The sequence below is a fragment of the Centruroides vittatus genome, unplaced genomic scaffold, assembly GCF_030686945.1.
Source record: "Centruroides vittatus isolate TY-2023 unplaced genomic scaffold, ASM3068694v2 scaffold_1424, whole genome shotgun sequence".
Taxonomy (NCBI): domain Eukaryota; kingdom Metazoa; phylum Arthropoda; class Arachnida; order Scorpiones; family Buthidae; genus Centruroides; species Centruroides vittatus.
In genome coordinates, this window is record NW_027122677.1 from 301,825 (window position 1) to 323,584 (window position 21,760).

Below are 21,760 nucleotides of genomic sequence, written 5' to 3' on the forward strand. Positions count from 1 at the left end.
TAATTATGAGAAATTATTGAAATATTTAAGTTTTACTTACTTGATAATAAACTCGGTAAATCGGCTGAATCAACTTCCATTAGACCATAGATGGATTGAACAAATTTACTTGTCTCTTCGTTTTGCACATTTGTCTGAATTCCAAAGGCTGTTCTACCAATTATATCGAAGGTTAACTTTTTATAAAATTCAGCAATATCAAATGGTGACTTTTTCTGTTTGTCGATTTTCTTTAAAAATATATTTATAGGCTTAAACATAAGAGTGCTCATCTGAAAAATACAAAGTTACAATATGTTTCTGAAAAAATAAATAATAATTTTATACTTATAACAATACATAATCATAAACTAAATAAATTTTATTACCAGTCTTCTACATCACTAGAATTTTATAAATACACTTATTGGACAAAAGTTACACACTAAAATAGAATTGCCCAATTTCTGCAAAATTCAGCATGTAGTTGTTTCGGACAGGAATGTAAAGGTTTACAGTTGTGGTCCGATTGCACGCCAGGAAATGCTACAGAATGTCTTATAAATCTCAATATCGTATAAAAAGGTTCGTAAGGACTCATTGTCATCCGAATTTTTAGTGTTCTTGCTGTTCGCATGTCTTCGAAGTCAGCTAGCCGAACATATTAAGCAGAAATGAAAAAGTTTGAAAAAGGTCAGTCTGACCTAACTCTTGAGATGGTCGTCGAGCAATAAATACTCCATGGCCCACAGATAGTGGCAAGGTTAGGGACGACCTAAATCAGTGTTTATCGACCTTTTTTATCTCACTGCACGCTTGAACCTATAATTAAATTTTTACAGCAAAAGTATATGCGAAAAAAATCACGTAATTTAAAGTTTGTGAACATTCTGTCGCCATATTAATTACCACTTAACCTAATTCTATTTGTCTACATTTTTTGTAAATTAAATAAAACAGTATTATCGTTCCTTAAAATAGCAGTAAGTTACAACAATAGTTATTTAAATTAATAAATTTCATTTACATAACATCTTTCGCGACAAATCCTGTCTATTTGGGCACTAATCACCACCGTGTTAGAGTGAGAAGGACTGTTGATGAGCTCATCAAACCTGTGTTTACTATAAATGGCTCACTATCTCTCTGCTGGCTTGCTGGTCTGTCGACTCACATCACTACTAGTCCAGACTGAACCTAACAGTAATGAGAGGCACATCGACGGCAGAGTAGTATGTTCAGGAAATTAAGTATTCTCATATGTTTGCCTTACATTGCAAGACTACAGACAGCATTACTCCAGCAAGATCTTGGCTGTACACAGCTAGTTTTCCAGAAATCTCTTGGTAATGCACACTTTCTTGGTTTTCAGGTCTTCAGATTTGTATGTCACAAATTTATTTAGCTGTTGTGAGACCAAATGTAATGCCAACTTAGGTAATTCAGTGGTGTCAGGAGTCTAGACCGACAGTAGTAATATCTACGGAAATATCGATTGTAGGTAACATACGGTGTTTATATGCTTCAATTCCTATTTTCGATGATATCCCCGCATGTATCTAGTGAGTAACAATTATGTCAATAAAAAAAAGTTTTTATACCATCTTCAGTTTAGCGGTACTGAAACTTGTGCTCAATATATTTCTGCTAATTTTCCAATTTTCGTCATTTTGAAATATAAGTGCTTTAAGCATCTGATTATAAGAAACTCCTCCATCTGGAAGTAACAACTGAAATAATAGAAAATATAATATCAATATGGTGAATAAGTCTTCGTATTAATAATCATAAGAAATTACATCTTTATTCATGAAACTTTTGAAGTCCTTTATTTGTATATGTTTTATTAATTCCAAATCACGACAGATAACCCAAGGCTTTCCTCCGAAGAAGAAACTGAAAGTTATAAAATAATATTAATATATTTTTATTCGTCAGACAAGCTAAATAATATCTATATAAAAAATAAATACATAATTAGAGTTACTAGAAAATAAAAGATTATGAAATGAAAATGTATCTCTGATTTAAAAAGTTACTCACCTTGAAAAACATATCCTATCGCTATAAAACTTTATAAGTGCAACTAAGATTAAAGTGTTTACGATTTTATAGTAACTATCATACTGATAAATAGTAAATATTACAACACTATTTAAGCCATGAATAGTGGATATTTTGAAAACTTCTAAAAGTTATTGACAGCTTTAATTTTTTTTTATTATTATTATTATCTTCCTCTTTGCTGTCGTGCAAAGTTCTTTTAACCATCATGTTTAGTTACTGATTGTAGGCTCTATAGCTGTGGTACATATGTACAGTACATTACTCACCGACTATCTACTTTTCATTTTTTATATTATATCACTTAATTTAATGCAATAATTTCTATGGAACTGTATTTACACTATATACGGTATTCTATTTACATAATTGTCATATAAACTTTCGCTTGTATAATTTTTTAAAAGACAACAGTATTGTAATGAAGTAACTTCAATTTTGTTGCACAGTTTATGTCATCAGTTTAGACACCACAAAAAGTACGTTTTTTTATATTACTGTATGTGATAGACATATTGTAAAAGTAATTCGCGATTTCGCAAATGTTTCGCGAGAGTCGTGTGGTTGTTTACATCTTTTTAATCACGAATAGGCAAAAGCGCAAATACCAAACACGAGAATTCAGTTACCTATATTAGATAAACTTTTCTTGTATTTTTAAGACATAAAGTCAGTAATTTATGCAGTCAGCATCATGTGATAAATTGCCAACTTTATGATGGTCCACGCATTATTACTTGATCACTTTGTTTCCCGTATAGAAAATATTCCTGGACAAACAATGGACAAAAATTTTAATACTTTCTGTAATAGTTGCAACGATATTCATTTTCGAATTATGATAATCGAGTTCTGATAATTGCGTGACTGTATCGCATAATAATTGAAAATAAAGTGATTAGCCCTAACAATACTAGTTGTAAAATGTTAGAAGAAAACATTCTTCCGAATTTAATGAATCAATAACACCATCATTTGGCTCATTAAAAACACAGGAGCTTTTATTTACAGAGTAACAGAAGAAAACTGCAGTTTGTTGACTTTAACTGTAAGGGTTTGTATCGGCTGTAATGATAATCTTCTATTATATATATGATGTTTCACTACCCTGACCTTGAAAGACATCACTTCCGTGTCAAATTGCAAGCGGACATCAATTGGTGAAAGCAGAGAAAAGTAAAATTTGATGTTAGTTTTATAATTATACCAGATCAAATTACAATAAATTAAACATAAAATGCGCATTTTTGTAAACCTGCAAGTAGTTTACATTATTAGAGTGTAAACAAAATACGAAAGTAAAAGATATAGTCATAGTTTCTGATATGAATCCAATAATTTCACAATTTTGGAGTAAAAATTAGTGTCTATGAGATTCCACGCAACTCATCTATAGCAATCGTTTTCACGGGAAACGGTAGATGCAATGGGAAAATGCTTCATTGTGTGTCTCTGACAGGTCGCAAACACTAGTTATTGTTTGACAATAGTTCTTTGACAATATCACAATTTTGTCATCCAGTAATCCAAAGGGACCTCCCAGCGCCAATATGGCAAATATTTGTGCTTTTCTAAATCCACTATCACAAATCTGACAAATTGCTACGAACTAGATGCTGGCTGATTTATTTATATGATCATTCAGCTTTTAGCAGGCAGACGACACTGATCCCTTCTCAAACTTCCTAATTTGATTGTATTGTATCAATTGTAATAGTCCAAACATTTATAGCGGTTAACGAATATAACATTACCACAACAGCGGTCAGATTTATAAATGAGAGCGATACGGCTTGTTGTAAGCCTCGGGATGTACTTTTTCAATGCTTTCTGGATCATTTTGTGCGTTTATTCGTGCCGATTTTATAATTATTTGAATGTCTGGCCGACAGATTTTCATATTTATAACATGATTTTCAAAGTATTGCCACAAGTTGCATGAATTGTTCCCGCATATTTCTAAATATAATTTTTAAATTCCTTATTCTTAAATTTATAAAATTGATTAAAGTTAAACATTAAATAACTATGGTTTTAAATAATTTTATTTAAATGTATAATAAATTTTCGGTACTTTCTGGTTAGCAAGACACCAGTCAAAATTATACTACGCGTTCTACCCTAACCTAATCTATTCTAATGTTAAAAAACAATTATTCCAAAAAATTATAAAAAATTTTTTAAAATAAACGAGTTAAAATCACTCTTCTTCATCCGATTTCGAATGAATTAAGCCAAACATGGACTCTTATTTAGAAAATTACCAAATATTTCATACTTTATTAACCATATTATCCAAATGCATTTCACACGTTGTGCCTTTTCAGTGGATATCATGTTACACACGACCAGTACATTTATACTCTATCAAGCTATTCTAGCATTCATCGACACATACGCCGGTATTTAAATTAATAACATTTACATAACTCTTGATACAATAATGCTCGACAATGCTTCTCATTATAAGATTCTATATTTTATACAGTATTTTAATGTTGATTCTATCTATATTACAATGTTCTACACTGCAATGTTGATGCCACGGAGATTCAGTTCTATTTAGCCGGATTGCTGCCTCATGTTCTTTCAGCCGCTTCTCAAGTTGTCTTCCTGTTTCACCGATATAATATTTACTTGTTGCACATGTGCACATCAGTCTGTATACAACGCCTGCCAGCTCCAAAGGATTTGTCGGATGTTTAACATTTCCTTTATTTACCAAATAAATGCCTTTACTCAATCTATTTTTTTGTTTACCTACTAAGTTGACAAAATAAGTTTTAAAATTATTTTTATATTTTTCATAAAATTTTCTAATATATGGAATTTTTATATATAAATTAATAACTTTTTCTTTTTTTGCATTATATCTATTAATGGTATAACAATTATACCACCTACGTATTAGTTGTTGTGGATAATCATTAAATAAATATTTTTTAAAAAATCTTGCAGTTTTTCATTTCTATATGTTTCTGTAATGTTGGTCTACTAGAGATCTTTCTTAATTCCATTTAACAAACGTTCCTCTTTATGCCTATTGGACAGTACGATTTATAATTAATCACCTTATTATTATTGCAATTTTTCTCGTACTTACGAAATAATAACGTTTCTTCCTGTGTTGTGATTGTAACGTCTAGGTAGTTCATTTCGCTATTTCTTTCTTCTTCATAGGTAAATGTAATATTTTTATTTAGACTATTAGCATAAATCTCAATGTCTTTAGCCGTAGTGATATTGGAATCGTACAGAATCAATATATCATCTACGTACCTATCATAAAAAGCAATGCCCTGGGATAGGAAAATCTTTTGATCTAATGTTGTCATACAAATACAGTCAAACCTGTTTTTATGTGGGGGATAGGGACCGCATTAAAAAAAACGCATAAAAAAAATCTCACGAGATTTCACGAATGACTGTAAATAATAGTTTTCGCGACACAATTAAAACATATTTTTTTAATGCGGTCAACAGGGACCGCATAAAAAAAGTCTCACATAAAAAATAACTCAAAACCGTACGAAATAGAATTTATTGACAACAGATGTCAGCACTTGACTGCATCGTCTGGTCTATTGTCTGTTTTACATATTTTTGTTTAGGTGGTGTTTTGTTGACTTAAAAAGTAAATTATTTCATTTTTCGCATATTCATGCAATAATATTACTATAATAAGTGCATTTATGCTATAATAAGTTTATTTAGCTATAATAAGTCAACGTAAGACATGACGAATCGCACGAGACTAGTCGCCAACTATACCGCACAAATTAAAAATTCGCATTAAAAAAATCGCACAAATAAAAATCGCACATAAAAAGAGCGCATAAGAACAGGTTTGACTGTATATCTGCAATCTTAGCGCCTATTACGGACCCCATTGCTATCCTATCTTTTTGTCGGTAAAACTCTGTAGAGAATAAAAAAATAACTATTTTTAAAGCAATTTGTATAAATTCTATGATATAGGTAGATAAATTATAATTACTTACACATTCCGAAATAAAGTTCCACTTCATTGATGGATACATCGATTTTACATCCAGGCTTACAAGTCTAAAGGATTTCTTACTTTGACCATATAATAGGTACGAAATCAACTGATCTGTATTTTTTATGCTTAATATTTATTTATTATTTGCTAACTTATTCTAATAAATTACGAAAATTTTGATTTCTTCGTATGATTAATTTTTTGAGTTATTTTACATGTTACATTAGTAATTCTGATACTTTATTAGAATAGGTTAAGTTAGGTTAAAATGTGCGTCCCTCCGCCATGACGTGAACTTAGGTAATGATTAACCCGCCATAGTTCTTAAAACTAAAAATGTTCCTAAATATATTGTTAGATAAAAAAAATTTTCTTTGTAATAATTCAATTTATGTTTACAATTAACTGTATGTAAAAAATGCAAGATAAAATTTCAAATTTGCAAAACTAGTAGGATTTTCACTGCCGCCCTGGTGTAAGGAACTGAGTCCGAGCGTTATTTTTATTTTATTATTATTTTTCCGTTTTATTATATTTTGTTTGGGGCTTATGTTTATTTAGGACGAAGGTTCCCCACCACTCTCTTGTTAGTAACGAAAAAAAGAAGATAAAACAACTCACGGAGAAATAAGCGCCGTAGGAAAAATCTTGTGCATTTGCGCTGCCCAGCAAAAGTAAACGATCCGCAGAAAAAAAATGGAGGGGGGAGTCCCCGCACTCACTAGTGAAGAAATACTTGATAAACCCGTCTTAACATCACAGAAAATTATGATAAATACTTTGTAAACGGTTTATAAGCTTTGTCGGAAACTTAAAGCTGCAAGAAAAGAAAATTAATGTTAGCAACTAGGTATGTAAATAAGGGGAGTAACTCAGCTGAAGTGTGACGTCACCTCACAGTATAAAACCCGTACGTTAACCGAAGAAGAGAGAGGTGATTTCCAAATCGAGGCGACTTTGAGAGCGAGGTGAATTCGAAAGCGAAGTATTTTCTGATAGAAGTCCAGATTGATAATTGGACGATCCAAGGTGTTAAAGAGGAATTCGATTTGACGATATCGAAATGATTGAGGAAATAGGTTCTTCGTATAGTGAGGTGACTGATAGACGTTTAATTAGTAAGAGATTTTGATCATAGTTTCTAAGTATTTGATTTGTCGCATTTTCAAAGGGGAATTGATATTAAGTTAAGCTAAGTAGCTGAGTTTATTGTCGGGTTGACTTGTTGATTTTCGTTAATAAATTTTGTTTGGATTATTGACATTTGTACGTAGTACATTCTAGTTACTAATTTAAATATATTTGAAGTTTTTGATTTGACTTGATATTTATCGTTATTATTACTAATTTTTCGGTGCACGCTTAAAAGCCCAGTCTTGGCAAACTAATCTCGAATCCGCGTAAAGTACCCGTTAGGTTAACGGAAGTTTTACCGACCGCAGTTAGTGTAGGTTTCCTAAGATACTAAAAATAGTACTTTACACTGCTAACCAACAAGTACCAAATTTTTTATCCAATTTATATTATAAGTAATTAAGTACGATTGATACGTACTGTACGTTACTAATAAAATTTATCATTGATAAAAATGATAACGTTGCATTATCATTAATGATATTTACCCAACAACATTTCCATATTTTTCTATCCATTCATCGAAGCACTTGTTTCTCTAAAACAAGGTGAAGTTCATAAATACACAGTTTAAATCTGAAATTTTAACAATACACTTACTTTTTCGTTATATTCCATTAAATTTCCCGTAATGAAATTGGGTTTAGGTCCTGGAATTCCATATCGCTGAAATATACTCATTTTTCTTTTCCTCCAACTAGAAATATTGTAACGTTAAATATTTAATCTTTTTCTACACGGAAATGTTATAGTATTAACTTATTAAATTTTTGTTGATTGTACAGTACAGTATAAGTAAATATCGTTGATTTCATAATGAAAATATAAAAGTATTTTCTTAAAATATACGTTATATTTTTTAATTTCTAAAAATAAATATTTTTTTAAGAAAAATGAATCACATCATAAGAAAATGTAAAATTTAATGTCAAATCAAAATATCTGTAAGTTAATTCTCTATACCTGTATGTCCTTAGTATATACACAGAAATGTAAAACAGTGTCTACTTAGACCTTGTTTATTAATAAGACTTATAATACTAGTGTAGTTTCTGATTAGCAGAGAAGATCTTAGTTAATAGTCAAAAGAAAATATCAGGTATAAATAAAGATATTTTATTTTGACTTTTGACTAAGATCTCCTTTCTTTGCTAATCAGAAACTACACCAGTATAATAAGTCTTTTTAATAAAAGAGGTCTAAGTAAACAGTACAGTAGAGCGTCGTTTATTCGAATCAATTTGGGACTGGGGTTGTTCGGATAACCGATTTTCTTTCTTTTTTTTGTTGTTAATATGGAGACTCTAGCCTGTTGTCTTTTTCTCCGAGGCGCACCGCTTAGCTATTAGGCGAAGCAGTTAGAACGGTACACAAAACGTTCCAAGGCTTCCATATGTTGATGAGGAGGAAGGTCGGCTCGAGGCCAGTATATGGAGAGATTTCAAGGTCGCATGTCACGTGATAAAACACACGTTTGCTCCGCCCATTCGCCATTTTTGTGGTAGTTTTCGCTCGCTTAGCTTGCACGTGGTCTGTTATTCGACGTCTTTTTTTAGTTTAAACGTACAAAAATACTGCAGTTCTATTATCATGGATTAAGCTAAAAAAGATTCTTTTCTTGTGGGCTATTCTAGCGGTCTAACAGGACGAGATGCAGCTCTGTACGAAGAGAAAATTTTGTTATTTCAAGGCGATCCATACGAACCCAGTTTATCAGACTTCGTCGTAGATCAAGAGTTGTGGCCGAAAGTAGAATTTGGTGAGATTATAAACTATTTGCTTTTGACAACAAATTTGTACACCCTGTCACAAACGAAAGCTTATAAGTCTTTAGAGGCCCATAACTATTTAACAAGTGGCTGGGTTTCTCCTGATGTAAAAGTAATGAATAACAGCGAAGTAATATTGCTTGGAAAGATATGTTTTCTTTTGTTTGTTTAAACTCGTGTTTTTACGTATTTCTTAACTAAAAATTTTTGTCTGAAAGTAAAAGTCTAATTAAAAACAACTGTGGAAATTTTTTAATTCAAATTGTTCAGTACCTTTATTTTCTAGTTGAAACTAGCATATAATAAGCCTACTTGCTTTTAGTTTTAACGTGTAATGTTTATAAGTTTGCACTAGCTAAATCCTGAAATTACATTAGTTATTCGTTTATAAATGCACTATATCTAACTAAATTAATATAAGCAAATCAGTAAACTCTTTTAGGTTTTAAAATATAACTTAGTGTTTATTAACGTAAATATTGAAATGAAATGTTTCTGACAAACTCTTGTATTGATATTCACTTTATTCGTAACGAAATTTTTCCGGTTAATTCTCGAAAGCCATGCAGTTTGCCTTCGTCGTGAAAGCTCCTCAGTTTAGGATCCTTGATGACAAATAATGCCGGGAATTTTAAAAAATAATGTTCCTTTGTTCTTGAGTGAACTAGCATTACACCCAATTACACAACAAATCACCATAGTGATATTCGCGACGAAAAAAAAACAACACAAGAACTCCAGTTAAAGCGCACGTGAACACACACAAAACGTAAACAAGTCACAAAGATGACGCTGGACAATTGCGCATGCTCATGACGTCACTCATGATGTCGACATGAAACCTCTCTATAGGAGTTAAGTTACGGACGATGGACAGGTCCAAGGTCAAGGAACGACCCAAATCTTAGCGGGCCCCCACATACTGCGGGCAAACTGGCCAATAGTGAGAAGAAGTTTCTGTCAATCCACAGTGGGGACAGTCAGGCAAGACGCACAGGCGTCGAGAGTAAAGAAAACTGTTCAACGGGGCAGTATCAGTGCGAAGACAGGCCAATAGAGTTCGGTGTGACGTGACGATGCGTAATGGTAGAGCCAAGAGGAGAAAGGACGAAGATGGTCGCAACCTTTACTCCGGAGAATAGTGGACCAGGTGTCGGTGTGAGTACGAATAATCGAATCCGGCAAATACGGATGAGGTCACGTGCCATGAGAGACCTCCACCAGGAGCCGGTGGGAGTGTTCTTGCTCGCTGCTTGGTCAGCAGCTTCGTTAATATGGATACTGACGTGACCCAGAGTCCATCCGATTTCTAGGGATGTGGGGTGTGAACTGATTGTGGCAGCAAGGTCAATAATGATTGCCGGGGAAGAAAAACTGACATTGGCGACAGCCTGGAGAACGGATTTTCTGTCTGAAAGGATGGCCGTTGGACTGTTAAGACGGGTGCTGATGTGGACAACCCGTTGAATACCGAGGGCTTCCGCGACAAAGACGCTGCAGTTGGAGTGGAGTGACCATGTTTCCTTAACGGTGTGGGCCAGAACAACCACACCGAACGCCGTCCGTAAGTGGGATTTTGAGGCATCGGCCCCAATAAGAGATCAACCCCGCCAGGTGGTTGCTTGTAATTCAGCAAACCGAGCATTCAAGGCTGCCGGAGGTTTGGTGGAAGAGTTCGGAAAGTCAACTAGACGTATGCGAGTAGCGACGCTTACAGAGTTCGGGGGTACATGCCTCTGACGGTAGAGGTGAGAGATAGGAAGGCCCTCCTGATGGATCTGGGAGAGAACTCTGGAAGCATAAGGGCTCTGGAAAGGGCGCCAACAGTAATAATCTAGACCAGAGGCAATGTGGACAATCATGTGTAGCGGGCTATATTGGCCTCTTGAGAGGTGAGTGATAATGTGCGATATGGCCTCTGGCGCAGCCTGGACTGGAGTGGAATATAACCGGACTCAGCGTATAGTGACAGAAGCGGTGTAGACCTGGGCACATCCAAAGCAGTGCGAAGAGCTTCGTGGATGGGTTTTTTGATGCGGCAGATAGTTGTTGGGAGACTTCCTTCCAGAAGGGGGGCTCCTAATTCCGCCATCGGACTCAAGATGGTGTAGACTAAGTGGAGAAGGTCAGTCCTCCTGGCGTTGTTACAGCAAAAAGCGAAAAATTTGAAGAGGGAACCAGCACGTGTCACTTTCGTTCTCAAGAAAGTTTCGTGAGCGTGCCAAGTGAAAGATTGTGAAAAATGAACACCGAGGATACAGAGAGAGGGACGCTGGATGATGTTTCCCGAGCGAAAGCACAAAGTTAGTGGTGGATGATGATGTTTAGGAGAAAAATCAACAGTGGCGCTTTTAGCGGCAGAAAAAGATAAGCTCCATGAGTCTGCCCAGTGTTCAAGGTGGTCGAGGGCTATTTGAGCGTTGCAGGACAAGAGATTGACACGACCTTAGCGTATGTCGTTGGGGTTTCGCGTCTACATATGAACAGTGTTAGGTAATGCTAAGTTTTAGCAAGTGTGCCTCTCGTTGATAGGTCGGGCAGCGGGGAGAATTTGCGGTGTGATCCCCTCTGCAATTCACACAGCCGGCTGCAGTAGCAGTGCATTTAGCCGGGTCGTGATTGGCCCCGCAAGTTATACATTTACGACTGCCGCAGCCGTCTTGGAGTCGTGACCAAAGTTTAAACAGCAGTCACACTGACGCGGACAAGGAATGAACCGCTCGCATCGGTCACGCTGGTAATAAATGGTGACAGACTCCAATGGGGAGGCACTGGCCACCAAGAAATAAACAGTTGAACTAGGCACAACGATGTCGTCGTCCCGTCGCGTGAATCGGTGTACCTCTGTGACCGGGAGAGAGGAGGCCGAAAGGATATTGTAGATTTCGCAAACTGTAATAGAAGGGTCCACCCCACATAGGAGATAAGCCATAATGGCGCAGTCCGGGGCCAAACGACCGTGAACTGGGAATCCTGGCTATGGCGGGAATGTTGAGGGCTGCCTCTGCAGCCTGATGGTCCCGGGTTTTGATAATGAGAAAGCCACTTCGGGAGTATCATACATCTTGCAGCCTGATTGGGGAAAATGTGGTTTCGGAGCCGCATGAAGATCGGCAGGCCAAAGGCGACAGAGTGGTCCCTGATCTTCCAAGAAGATCGTGAAGAGCTGGTCTGAGGAGAGAGACGGACAGATTGAATGATATTTCTCCAATTCAGACAAGGGAGAAATAAATCGTAATTCTTCGGTAGGCAAGCTCATCGCCGATCCCGGCGGTGGCTGCTGATGGCTTCCGCGCAAGGGCGACGCCATCTTAGGGAGGAGAAGCCATTCCAGGAGAAAAATCCGAAAAGTAAAACTCCTACCTGGGCAAAGAAAGGACATCAAAAAAGCCGAAGGCTATAAAGATAAAGAACTGTAACACAGCCAACAGAAAAGCTGAAAAACGAGTGGAAAACACTGGAAATCAAGGAGTGAGGAAAAACACCGATAGCGACACTCGATACGATTCTGACAAATGTTCGGATAACCGATTATGTACGGAAAAATATATTAACCTATCTGATGTTAAAATTTTTCTTTATTACGTGTCGCTTCGTGTTGAGTTTTCGTCGTTTTTAAGCCTAACGAAAATTTTTATAATAATCATCGAGGCTATTGTATCGTTAAAAATTACTTTTTTATTTTGTACAAACAAAATAAGTATATTGAAAAATATAAAAAAAAATTATACTTTAGAAGTTAATGTAATATGAAAAACGTTCAATTCAGCACGACACAGTTCGACTGGAAAGCTTTCGGTTAACCGGCTTTCGGATAAACGACACTCTACTGTATATATAGCTATATCTAATAAGTTTGTTAAACATTTAATATTTTAAATATAAAAATATACTGTGATTTCAGACGTATTCGAAAAAATAATTTATATTTGTATATTTTTAAGAATATGTATATACAACCATGGCCTATTAAGTTTTGAGATTGTCATATTAACAATATCTCTACTTAGGTAAACATATGGTTTACGCTGTTACTTTCGAGTAGGTCTAACTGGATATTTTACAAGTCTTCTTCATTGACATTAGTTCGTTCGACATAAAAAACGTGACATCGACCGCGGCAGAAAAAAACACGTGATAGCGACTTTTCCTATTCAAACCACGAATTAACATAACGGCCGGTTAACGTGTACCTAGGTAGCCAAGATGGCGGACCTTCCAGTAATCTCGATCTAGGTTACTTAGTGACGTCAAGATGGCGGCCATCTTGACTGCGATTTACAATGGAGCAGATGTGATCACGTGATTTGCTCCGCAATTTATTAAATACTATATCCCGATTTTAGAATTTAAGGATTTTGTCAAAATAATTACTATTTCGAAATATTAAAAAAATAAATAAAAATAAACGATAATGGCAAGATTCTAGGTCCAAATGAGGGGGGCGTGTCTCCCCCAAACTGTCGACCCCCCGTGTGTGAGCAAAAAAGTCAAAAGAACCAAACCTCTATATGTGACCCTTCGGGAGATATAGCCCTTGAAAGATGCGCCTACGTCATGTGGCTTCGCGGGCAAAAAAGCCGGGTCACGTGACCCAATATTTTTTTCGGTTTTCCACCTCTCAGTGTTTAAAAAAAAGCGTGCCTCCCCTTTCCTGGACCCCTGCGCGCGCCTCCCCCCCTGTCCGCGCTGCCGCCACTGTCTCCCGTTCGCACGTTGCTCGCAGGCCAAGTCTCCCACCTGCAGCCTGTAAATACAAGTGTCTATTATTATTACACTTTTTACCTGAGCGGAGACTTGATTCCCCGTCCTGGCAGGTGCCAGTCCACTTCTCTATGCACCTGCCCGCCAGGTCGCTCTGCCAGAACCTATTTGGAACTCATATTTCAGGCATGCGAGCCTGAGGAACGCACTGCGCATGACAGGCCGTGCGCGCGGCCCCACCTCTGCCAGAGATGGAGAGCGCCCGACTACGCAGCCCCACCTCCGCCGCTAAGTTGAAGCGGGCCCCTTGTGCGGCCAATGACGAGCCGGCTGCGGGTCACGTGACCGCGGCATGGCCTACTGAAGCTTTATAAGCCGCTACGCCGCCTTGGATCCATTGCTCCCAAGTTTTTGACACAATAACAATGCCGTTTACATGCGACCGATCAGCGTCTCCTGTATTGGATCCTGACGACATATTTAATAACACCACCTCTTACGAATTTCGTACCTACTTTCCCATCGAAGAGGCTGCACAGAAATTTTGCCATTTTGTTGGGCTCGTGCCACATCCGGACCTAACCAGTTCCATTCTGCTGTGTCCTCATTGCGGAGGTAAGCATCGCTTGATTCCTGCATGTACAGGAACAGTCAATATTCGCGGGGCAGCGGTTCACTACTTTTCTAACCCATTTCAATGTGTTTGTCGTAATTTTTCAGGCCCCATGCAAAAGGAACCAGCTCCACCTGACAGGTTCGGATTCGTCTACCGCTGCAAAAAACTGAAACAAAAGAAAACAGTTCGACAACGAACTGGCGGCACCGTCCAGAGGGCCGTGTGCACTGGTAGCCTGTCTTGCACCCACAATACATTCTTCGAAAGAGCGAAGCTTTCCGCTCAGAAAGTATATTACAGTTGATCGCTATAAGTTCTCACAGAATTGGCGGTTCCCAGTCCGGTATTTTTCGGTAGCATTCTGTCAGTCAGCCACTCTATACCAATGTTAGCAGTCGACTTATTCACTTGAAAAGTCACCTTTGTAATTATTTGTTATTTATTTTCATCTAAAACATGCAAAATAATAGTTCGATTTCGCTAAAAACAGATGTACAAGTCCCAAACAAACAAGTTAGAAAAACGATGGAAGCAGACTTTCTATTCCTCTTGCGTTCGAATTGTAAAATAGACGAAAAAATGGCATTTTTCTTCAATTCTGACTTATGGATATTGCATAAGTCAGAATTGAAGAAAAATGCCATTTTACAAGTAAATCGTAAGAAGAGTTGTACAAGTTCCTGGAGCCCTGCTAACCGAAAAGTACTGCCTTTCGTCTGTCACACTACATTCCGCATTTCTGTAATTTGATCGTGCCGATTATGATGCCATATGTATAACAGATGTGTTTTCTTTGTATTTTACAGGTACTAATGGTAATATATTCTTGGGTCAAGCAGGAGCCGGTCACCCTTGCCGCACAGGAATGCAGTGTGGCCCTCGCGACAGCGGTAGACTGGTACAACTTCTGCCGGGAAGTTGCGGAAGTTTTCGTCTCCCATCAGCAGAACATCCAGCTTGGCAGTGAAGGAATGCACGTCGAGGTGACCGTCGACCCACGTTTCTGACTTTGCCGAAATGCCTATGTCTATCTTAACCTCTTAACAGTGGAACAGTCAGACGCGGCGCTACCACTTAGTTGTGGAGATAGAGCGTGGGAAATTTTTTAAAAATTTTCCCACGCGTTTTTCTCGTTTCTGTTTAAGAAAAAAAATTTTAAACAGTTACGTCCAGTAAAGAAAAAATCGTTCTTTATTGTCATATAATTTTTTTATATATGAATTTTTTTCGCGGTAATTTTTCGCTAAATTTTTTTTTCAAATTTATATTAAATTCTTTTTTTGATTTTTAATCCGTTACGATTTTTCCAAAAGTTTTGAATTTAAAAAATTATATAAAATTGAAAATGAAGTTTTAAGCATTTGTTATGACGATTTTTTTCAACCTGCGAATCAAATTCAAGAAAATGTAATTGACAGTTAACGAATTTCATCCACAACAATAGATGACATAAAGGTTATGTTTACAACTACGTCGCCTGGCGGTTTTTCTCCCCAGACTGAAATGTGGGTGAAGGTCGTCTCGTGTTCTACTTTCTGTAGAAGTGAAGTAATCATTGTAAATAAAAGAAAATTTCAGTATATCTTTTATTCAAAACTTTAAAATTTGTTGTTCAAATTTACACCAAAATATTAACGCAGATTAAAATATTAGCATTTTGTAAATAAACTTACTTGACATATAATAAATTTAAATAAATTAATCTTTAAGAAACAACAAAACAATAAAAAAATGTAGAAATATTTTTATATTCAATGTCACATTTATAACATATGTTATCGTCATTAACCGATATTTAATTTTAAAAACAATTTTTATCATTGGCATGCATCAGAAAAAAAAGCATAACTTCCCTAAAACACTTCACTGAGAGGGTCCGCTTCACTCTGAAAAAGCCAACAGTTTTATGTCAGCGATCCAATGTGTCACCTACTTTCTCTAACATAGTAAAAAACAAAGTCAGTTGGAGTACAACAATACCCATAAACACAAATAAATTAGTAGCCCAATAATACATACTTTCATTTATATCCATATGTTATATCCAAAAGTCAGTTCTCCCAAATTGTCGAAAAATAAATTATTTTCAACTTTTCTTTTTGTAAAGTAGCATATTCTGAAAAACAAGTTCTATATTCAGCGTAAAATTTCCACCTTTTATCCGTTAAAAACAACGCAAAATGTACGAATACACGTAATAAAAAATTATCGCAGTGAACTTCGAAAAAAACAAGAAAAACACAGAAACACCAGACCGCGCTCTATAAAATTTTGCCGCCAATTGATTCATATAGTGATGCTCCTTGAAAAATTGCATCACATGACGAAAAGTTTTAAAATAAATGCTAAAAGTTTTAAAAAATTCTTTCATGAAACCCGATGAATTAAATTAATACACAATAACTAAATCTGTTTTAATAAAGGTTAATAATTTTCCATTATAATTATGCAAATTAGATATAAAAAAGATCATTGCGCAAATTTTCCAACAAACCATGGATGACTCTTACGTCATCTGGATTGAAGTTTCCTGCAAAATACTGAAAATTTTTATATAATTATTTTACTAATCCAGTCAAATTTAAATAATATAAAATGTCTACATCTGTTTAATAAAGATTAGTAATGTACTATCACTAATATGCAAATTAGATATGACAAAGATCACTTTGGGAAAATTCCCGACAAGATAAAAATAGCTTTCGGTCACGTGATCACCAAGAAATACGAAGAAATATGTCTAAAATTTATTGTTTGTGTACAAATTAATATATTTTAACTAATGTCCTCGTTTAGAATTTAATGTTTCTGTAAAAATTAGTAAATTTTAACAAAATTCATCAAAGACAACAGAATAATTTTTAGCTTATAAAAACTCTACAATAAATGATTATTTCTTCGAAAGACGTCGTAATGCACGAATAAATAACAAATATGCAATAATGCTTTTATCCATTTTAAGTGGATATTGTAAAAATTAAGCTATTTAATTTGTTTTGCCTTTATAATTTAGTTACCGAATATTTTACTGTAAAATTCCATTCAGTAAACAGAAACAAAGACAGGCTATTAATTATAAACAGGACAATAGAATAATTTTTACGTAAATTGAGTGTAAATACAGAAAAAAACGAATTACAGTAGAGCGTCGAAAAGTGGAACCAATTGGGGACTGGGGTCCTTCCAGTTAATGATTTGTTCCAGTTTCCGACTTTGTACGAAAAAATACATTAACCTGTCTGATGTTCAAATTTTTCTCCGTTGCGTATCGCTTCCTGTTGAATTTTTCTCCGTTGCGTGTCGCTTCGTGTTAAATTTTCGTCGATTTTAAGCCTAACGAAAATTTCTACAATAATCATCGAGGCTATTGTATCGTTAAAAATTATTTCTGCCATTTGTACAAACAAAATAAATATATTAAAGAATATAAAAAACATGAAAATTATACTTTAGAAGTAAATTTAGTATCAAAAACATTCGATTCAGCACGACACAGTTCGACTAAAAATCGTTTCACTTTCCGGCCATTCCACTTACCGACGTTCCACTTATCGACGCTCTACTGTATATCAAAGATGGAGACAAACAAGCTTACATCCCCAGAACAGAGTTTATAATTTGTTGTCAATTTCAGCCTGTTCCTACTTCGACTGTTTTATGTTGGTAAAAAGTTAATGCTTTAAGATGTTCTTAGTGAAGAAACATAAAAGTATCGAAATATAATATTCACACACAAAAATATTCATGTATGTTGACATTAGAAATTTGAAATGAATTATAGAATGTCCTGGATAGAGATATCGTGTGATTGTCTGTTTCTTCTGTCTTATTTTGTTTTTCTACGTGAAAATAAGATATCTTTTATAACTATTGATAATATAAACATTTTGTTTCTTTCTATATTACATTCAATTACAGCTGCAAACTTTAACACATGGAGCATGTGAGAAAGTATTATTGTATAGATTATTACATTTTTATGAATACACCTGAGACTCGTGACAATATATATTAACTTATTTTAAGTGTCAATATTTTATTTAGAATCAATTTAAACGTTATTATTACATCAAATTATGAAATGGAATGTTTCAAGTATAGGAGTAAGAGGGAGGGGAAAGAAGCCATGCGTGGGGAAAAAATGAGTTTTTATCTAAATTATAATAAAATTTACTTATATTTACGAGAAATGTCGATAATTTTCTTTTGGAGAAATGTATCTTGATAAAATTAATTATCTATATGAATGAAAGTTTCAATAATACATTAGTTACAATGACTGACATTCTTTTCTTACCCTTTCTGTAGTATGTCTTATTATTAAACATAGTTTCCTAGATTATAGCATAATAATGTGTAAAAAACGGAAAATTCTGTTAATTTGTAAACGCAGATACTATCACATAAGAAGTATACTCTATCCTCTGTATATTTAAAGTCAGTTATTCGCGATTGAATTTTTCTAAATAAACCTGTTTAATCCGTAATTTATTTCACAGAAAGAAATTATATAAATGAAATACATAAACATAAACAATGTTTTTCTCGTGATGATATTTTTAATATCAGAAAAAATATACATTTCTAATATGGACATACATGAATATTTTTAATTCTGAATATTATATTTCGATACTTTTATCTTTCTTCACTAAGAACAAAGTACTTTTATTTTAAAAAAACTAACTTTTTACCAAGATAAAACAGTCGAAATGGGAACCAGGCTGAAAATGACAATGAGTGTATGAGCTCTGTTCGAAGGATGTCAGGGAGACATTTGATATTATTTAAATTTGACTGCATTAGTAAAATAATTATATAAAAATTTTCAGTATTTTGCAGGAAACTTCAATCCAGATGACGTAAGAGTCATCCATGGTTTGCTGGGAGAATTTGCGCAATGATCTTTTTTATATCTAATTTGCATAATTATAATAGAAAATTATTAACCTTTATTAAACAGATTTAGTTATTGTGTATTAATTAAATCGCTGACATTTATACAGAAAAATTTATACTTGAAGAATTTTGTTTTTATAATTATTACCTAGGGTTTATGTCGAAAATATTTTTCAGTTATATTTGTAATTACAGTTAATTCGAATAGTAATGGCGCTTAAATATTTACAGGATTAATTGAAGTTTTCGAATTTTGTTTGAGGAAACTGAGGAAGGCAAGAGTATCGAATGTTGTATAATAAACTGAATTTAATTAAATTAGGTGACTTTGTATGTTTCGATGTAGTTTTTTATAATATTACGAACTTTCGATTTTGTAAATTGTATTATACTAAAAAATAAAGTTTTTCGTTATTCTCCTATTTAATGATGTATTTATAATGTTTCTGAACTAAATAATACTTATTAAATTGAAATCCAAGCTTTACAAAGTACTATGAATATTAGCGAAGACCGTTTTACTATAAACTACTACGTCTTACTACAGCTTACTCTAATGTTGATTTTATAAAAATTAGGTCAGACAAGGACCGTTAGACTAATGACGTAGGCTGTTTACTTTTTCGGGATGCATCCGTGTTCTCGCGATAGCGTCATTTACAGAAGTCACACCTACTTTTTTCTGACGCGAGCCAATTAGGAATATTAATTTTTTTAACCAATCAGATGACGGCGGGAAATTTAAATTCGATTTATGTCGATAGATGGCCGTCTAAAATTTCATATTTATTTTAATTTTCTCTCTTTTATTGTAATTTCTCGAGAACTAAAGGATATGCCAAAACAAAGTTGGAGAACCCAACTACTCGTGAAAATTCTACGACTTCACGAAATGGTCCAGGTATTTTATAATAATTTTTTAACGACTATAGTCGTCCCTCACCACTGCCACTCGATCGCCTTGGACGACTATTCTCGTCTTTCACTGTTAAGAGGTTAATGTGCTTTCTTTTCAGATCGATGAAACCTTCACCCGGAGGCGAAAATGCGGCCGCGTAGGTGTAGGCACCCAAATAACGTTATTTGGTGCCTACTGTCGGGAAACACGAGAGCTGATGTACTGGCTTGTAAGTAGTAGCAAAACATTATTTCCTTTTATTCCTTAGTTATCAGGGAAGGCGCACAGTCCAACAGACATTGGCGCAGTTTTGACGCGTTCGGTTATATTTTCTCGTATTCTTTCAGGTGGACAACAAAAGCAGAAGAGTTCTGTGGAGCCACATGCTCAGATACATCGCTCCAAAAACTACCATCATTTCCAACACTGCGGCCCAGTATCGCGGTTGTGTGGCTTTTTTGGGCTTCTCTGGACATAAGATCGTCAATCACAGCCGGCAGGGCCCCGGGAGGTAAGAAGCATAAACCTGTTCTATGTGCTAATTCAAAGAAATAAATGGGCGTTATGGAGAAGCGACATTTATCTGTTTCTTTTTGTAGATTCGTGGACACGGATGACCCGGAGGCCCACACTCAGAACATCGAGTGCAGTCAGTCAAATAATCTTTATTCTCTGGCACCGCTGAGCACAGCCAGGCAGAAATACAAAAAGTACATAGTAGATACATGCCGTTAGTCATACAAGGGATACAATAAAATGGCAGAGAAAAGGGAAATAAAATAAAATAAAATAAATAACATAAATGAATTAAAATAAAAAAGAATAAAAATTAAATAAATGATTAAAAAAAATAAAAGTGCACTATAACTAAAATAAAATTACTGTACATCAAAGTCTAAATGCTGTAATAGCAGAGCAAGGCATGTAAAAACATTGGCATCAAGGCTAGAGTGAATCGGATCACAAGAGAGCAGGTCAACGGATCCCACATCTAATGGAGTAGAGTGCAACAAATTTCTTTAACAAGTTAAAGTTGCTGTTGTTTTGTAGAAAAAAATCAGGCTTTACTGGCCAGTCTAGATTGCTTATATTGGCATGCTGCATGCACTGATGCCTAATGTCATCCAGCATAGGACAGTTGTATAAATAGTGCATGACACCGTCCCGCACCCCACAGAGCTGACAGCAGTCAGAATTAGAATGGTGAAACCTTTTCAGGTAAGCACGAAAGCGCCCGTGTTCAGTCAAAAATTGGACTAAATCATGTGTGGGTTGAATCCATTTGCTTTGAATACGTTCCTTGACCTTTGGGATAAAACGTCTTGTTATGTGTTGTTCTGGGATCTTGTCCCAATCCAGTTGCCAGGTCTCCAAGGCATTGTCCCAGATAAGGTATTTAAGTCTTGACTTAGGAATGAGATTGTAGGCAGGAGGGGTATCAGGATTAGGCGTTACGTTTCGTGCCAGAAAGTCAGCCCGTTCATTACCCGGAATGCCGCTGTGTCCTTTGATCCAATTGATGGCATATTTGTTAAAAGACGTAGAAGCTGCAGCGAAGATGTCGTTCGCAACAGGGTGAGTGTTATCTTTATTCCCCAAAACAGCAACAGTCGCAGCACTGTCTGTGAAGATGTTTATCAGTTTGTTCACAAAGTTAGTGTTGCACCAGTTGATTGCCATCAGCACAGCAAAGA

The 21,760-nt window shown here is 35.3% G+C and overlaps 2 protein-coding genes across 4 annotated transcripts in view; one reads left to right on the plus strand and one right to left on the minus strand.

Annotated features, from left to right (window-relative positions):
• LOC136986946 (cytochrome P450 3A4-like) overlaps window positions 1-21,760 on the plus strand; it is a 125,875-nt gene that overhangs the window by 74,340 nt on the left and 29,775 nt on the right. The gene's annotated exons all lie outside the window — the stretch shown is intronic.
• LOC136986948 (cytochrome P450 3A4-like) overlaps window positions 1-21,760 on the minus strand; it is an 88,247-nt gene that overhangs the window by 2,433 nt on the left and 64,054 nt on the right. Inside the window, exons 2-6 of one of the 3 annotated variants that reach the window (XM_067284587.1) lie at window positions 7,781-7,877; window positions 7,669-7,718; window positions 1,779-1,875; window positions 1,581-1,709; window positions 41-272 (exon numbers count right to left, since the gene is read on the minus strand). The exons of the other annotated variants lie outside the window; for them this stretch is intronic. Coding sequence (XP_067140688.1) covers window positions 41-272; window positions 1,581-1,709; window positions 1,779-1,875; window positions 7,669-7,718; window positions 7,781-7,877 — 605 coding nt within the window. The remainder of the gene's footprint in view (window positions 1-40; window positions 273-1,580; window positions 1,710-1,778; window positions 1,876-7,668; window positions 7,719-7,780; window positions 7,878-21,760) is intronic. 3 annotated transcript variants of the gene reach the window in all.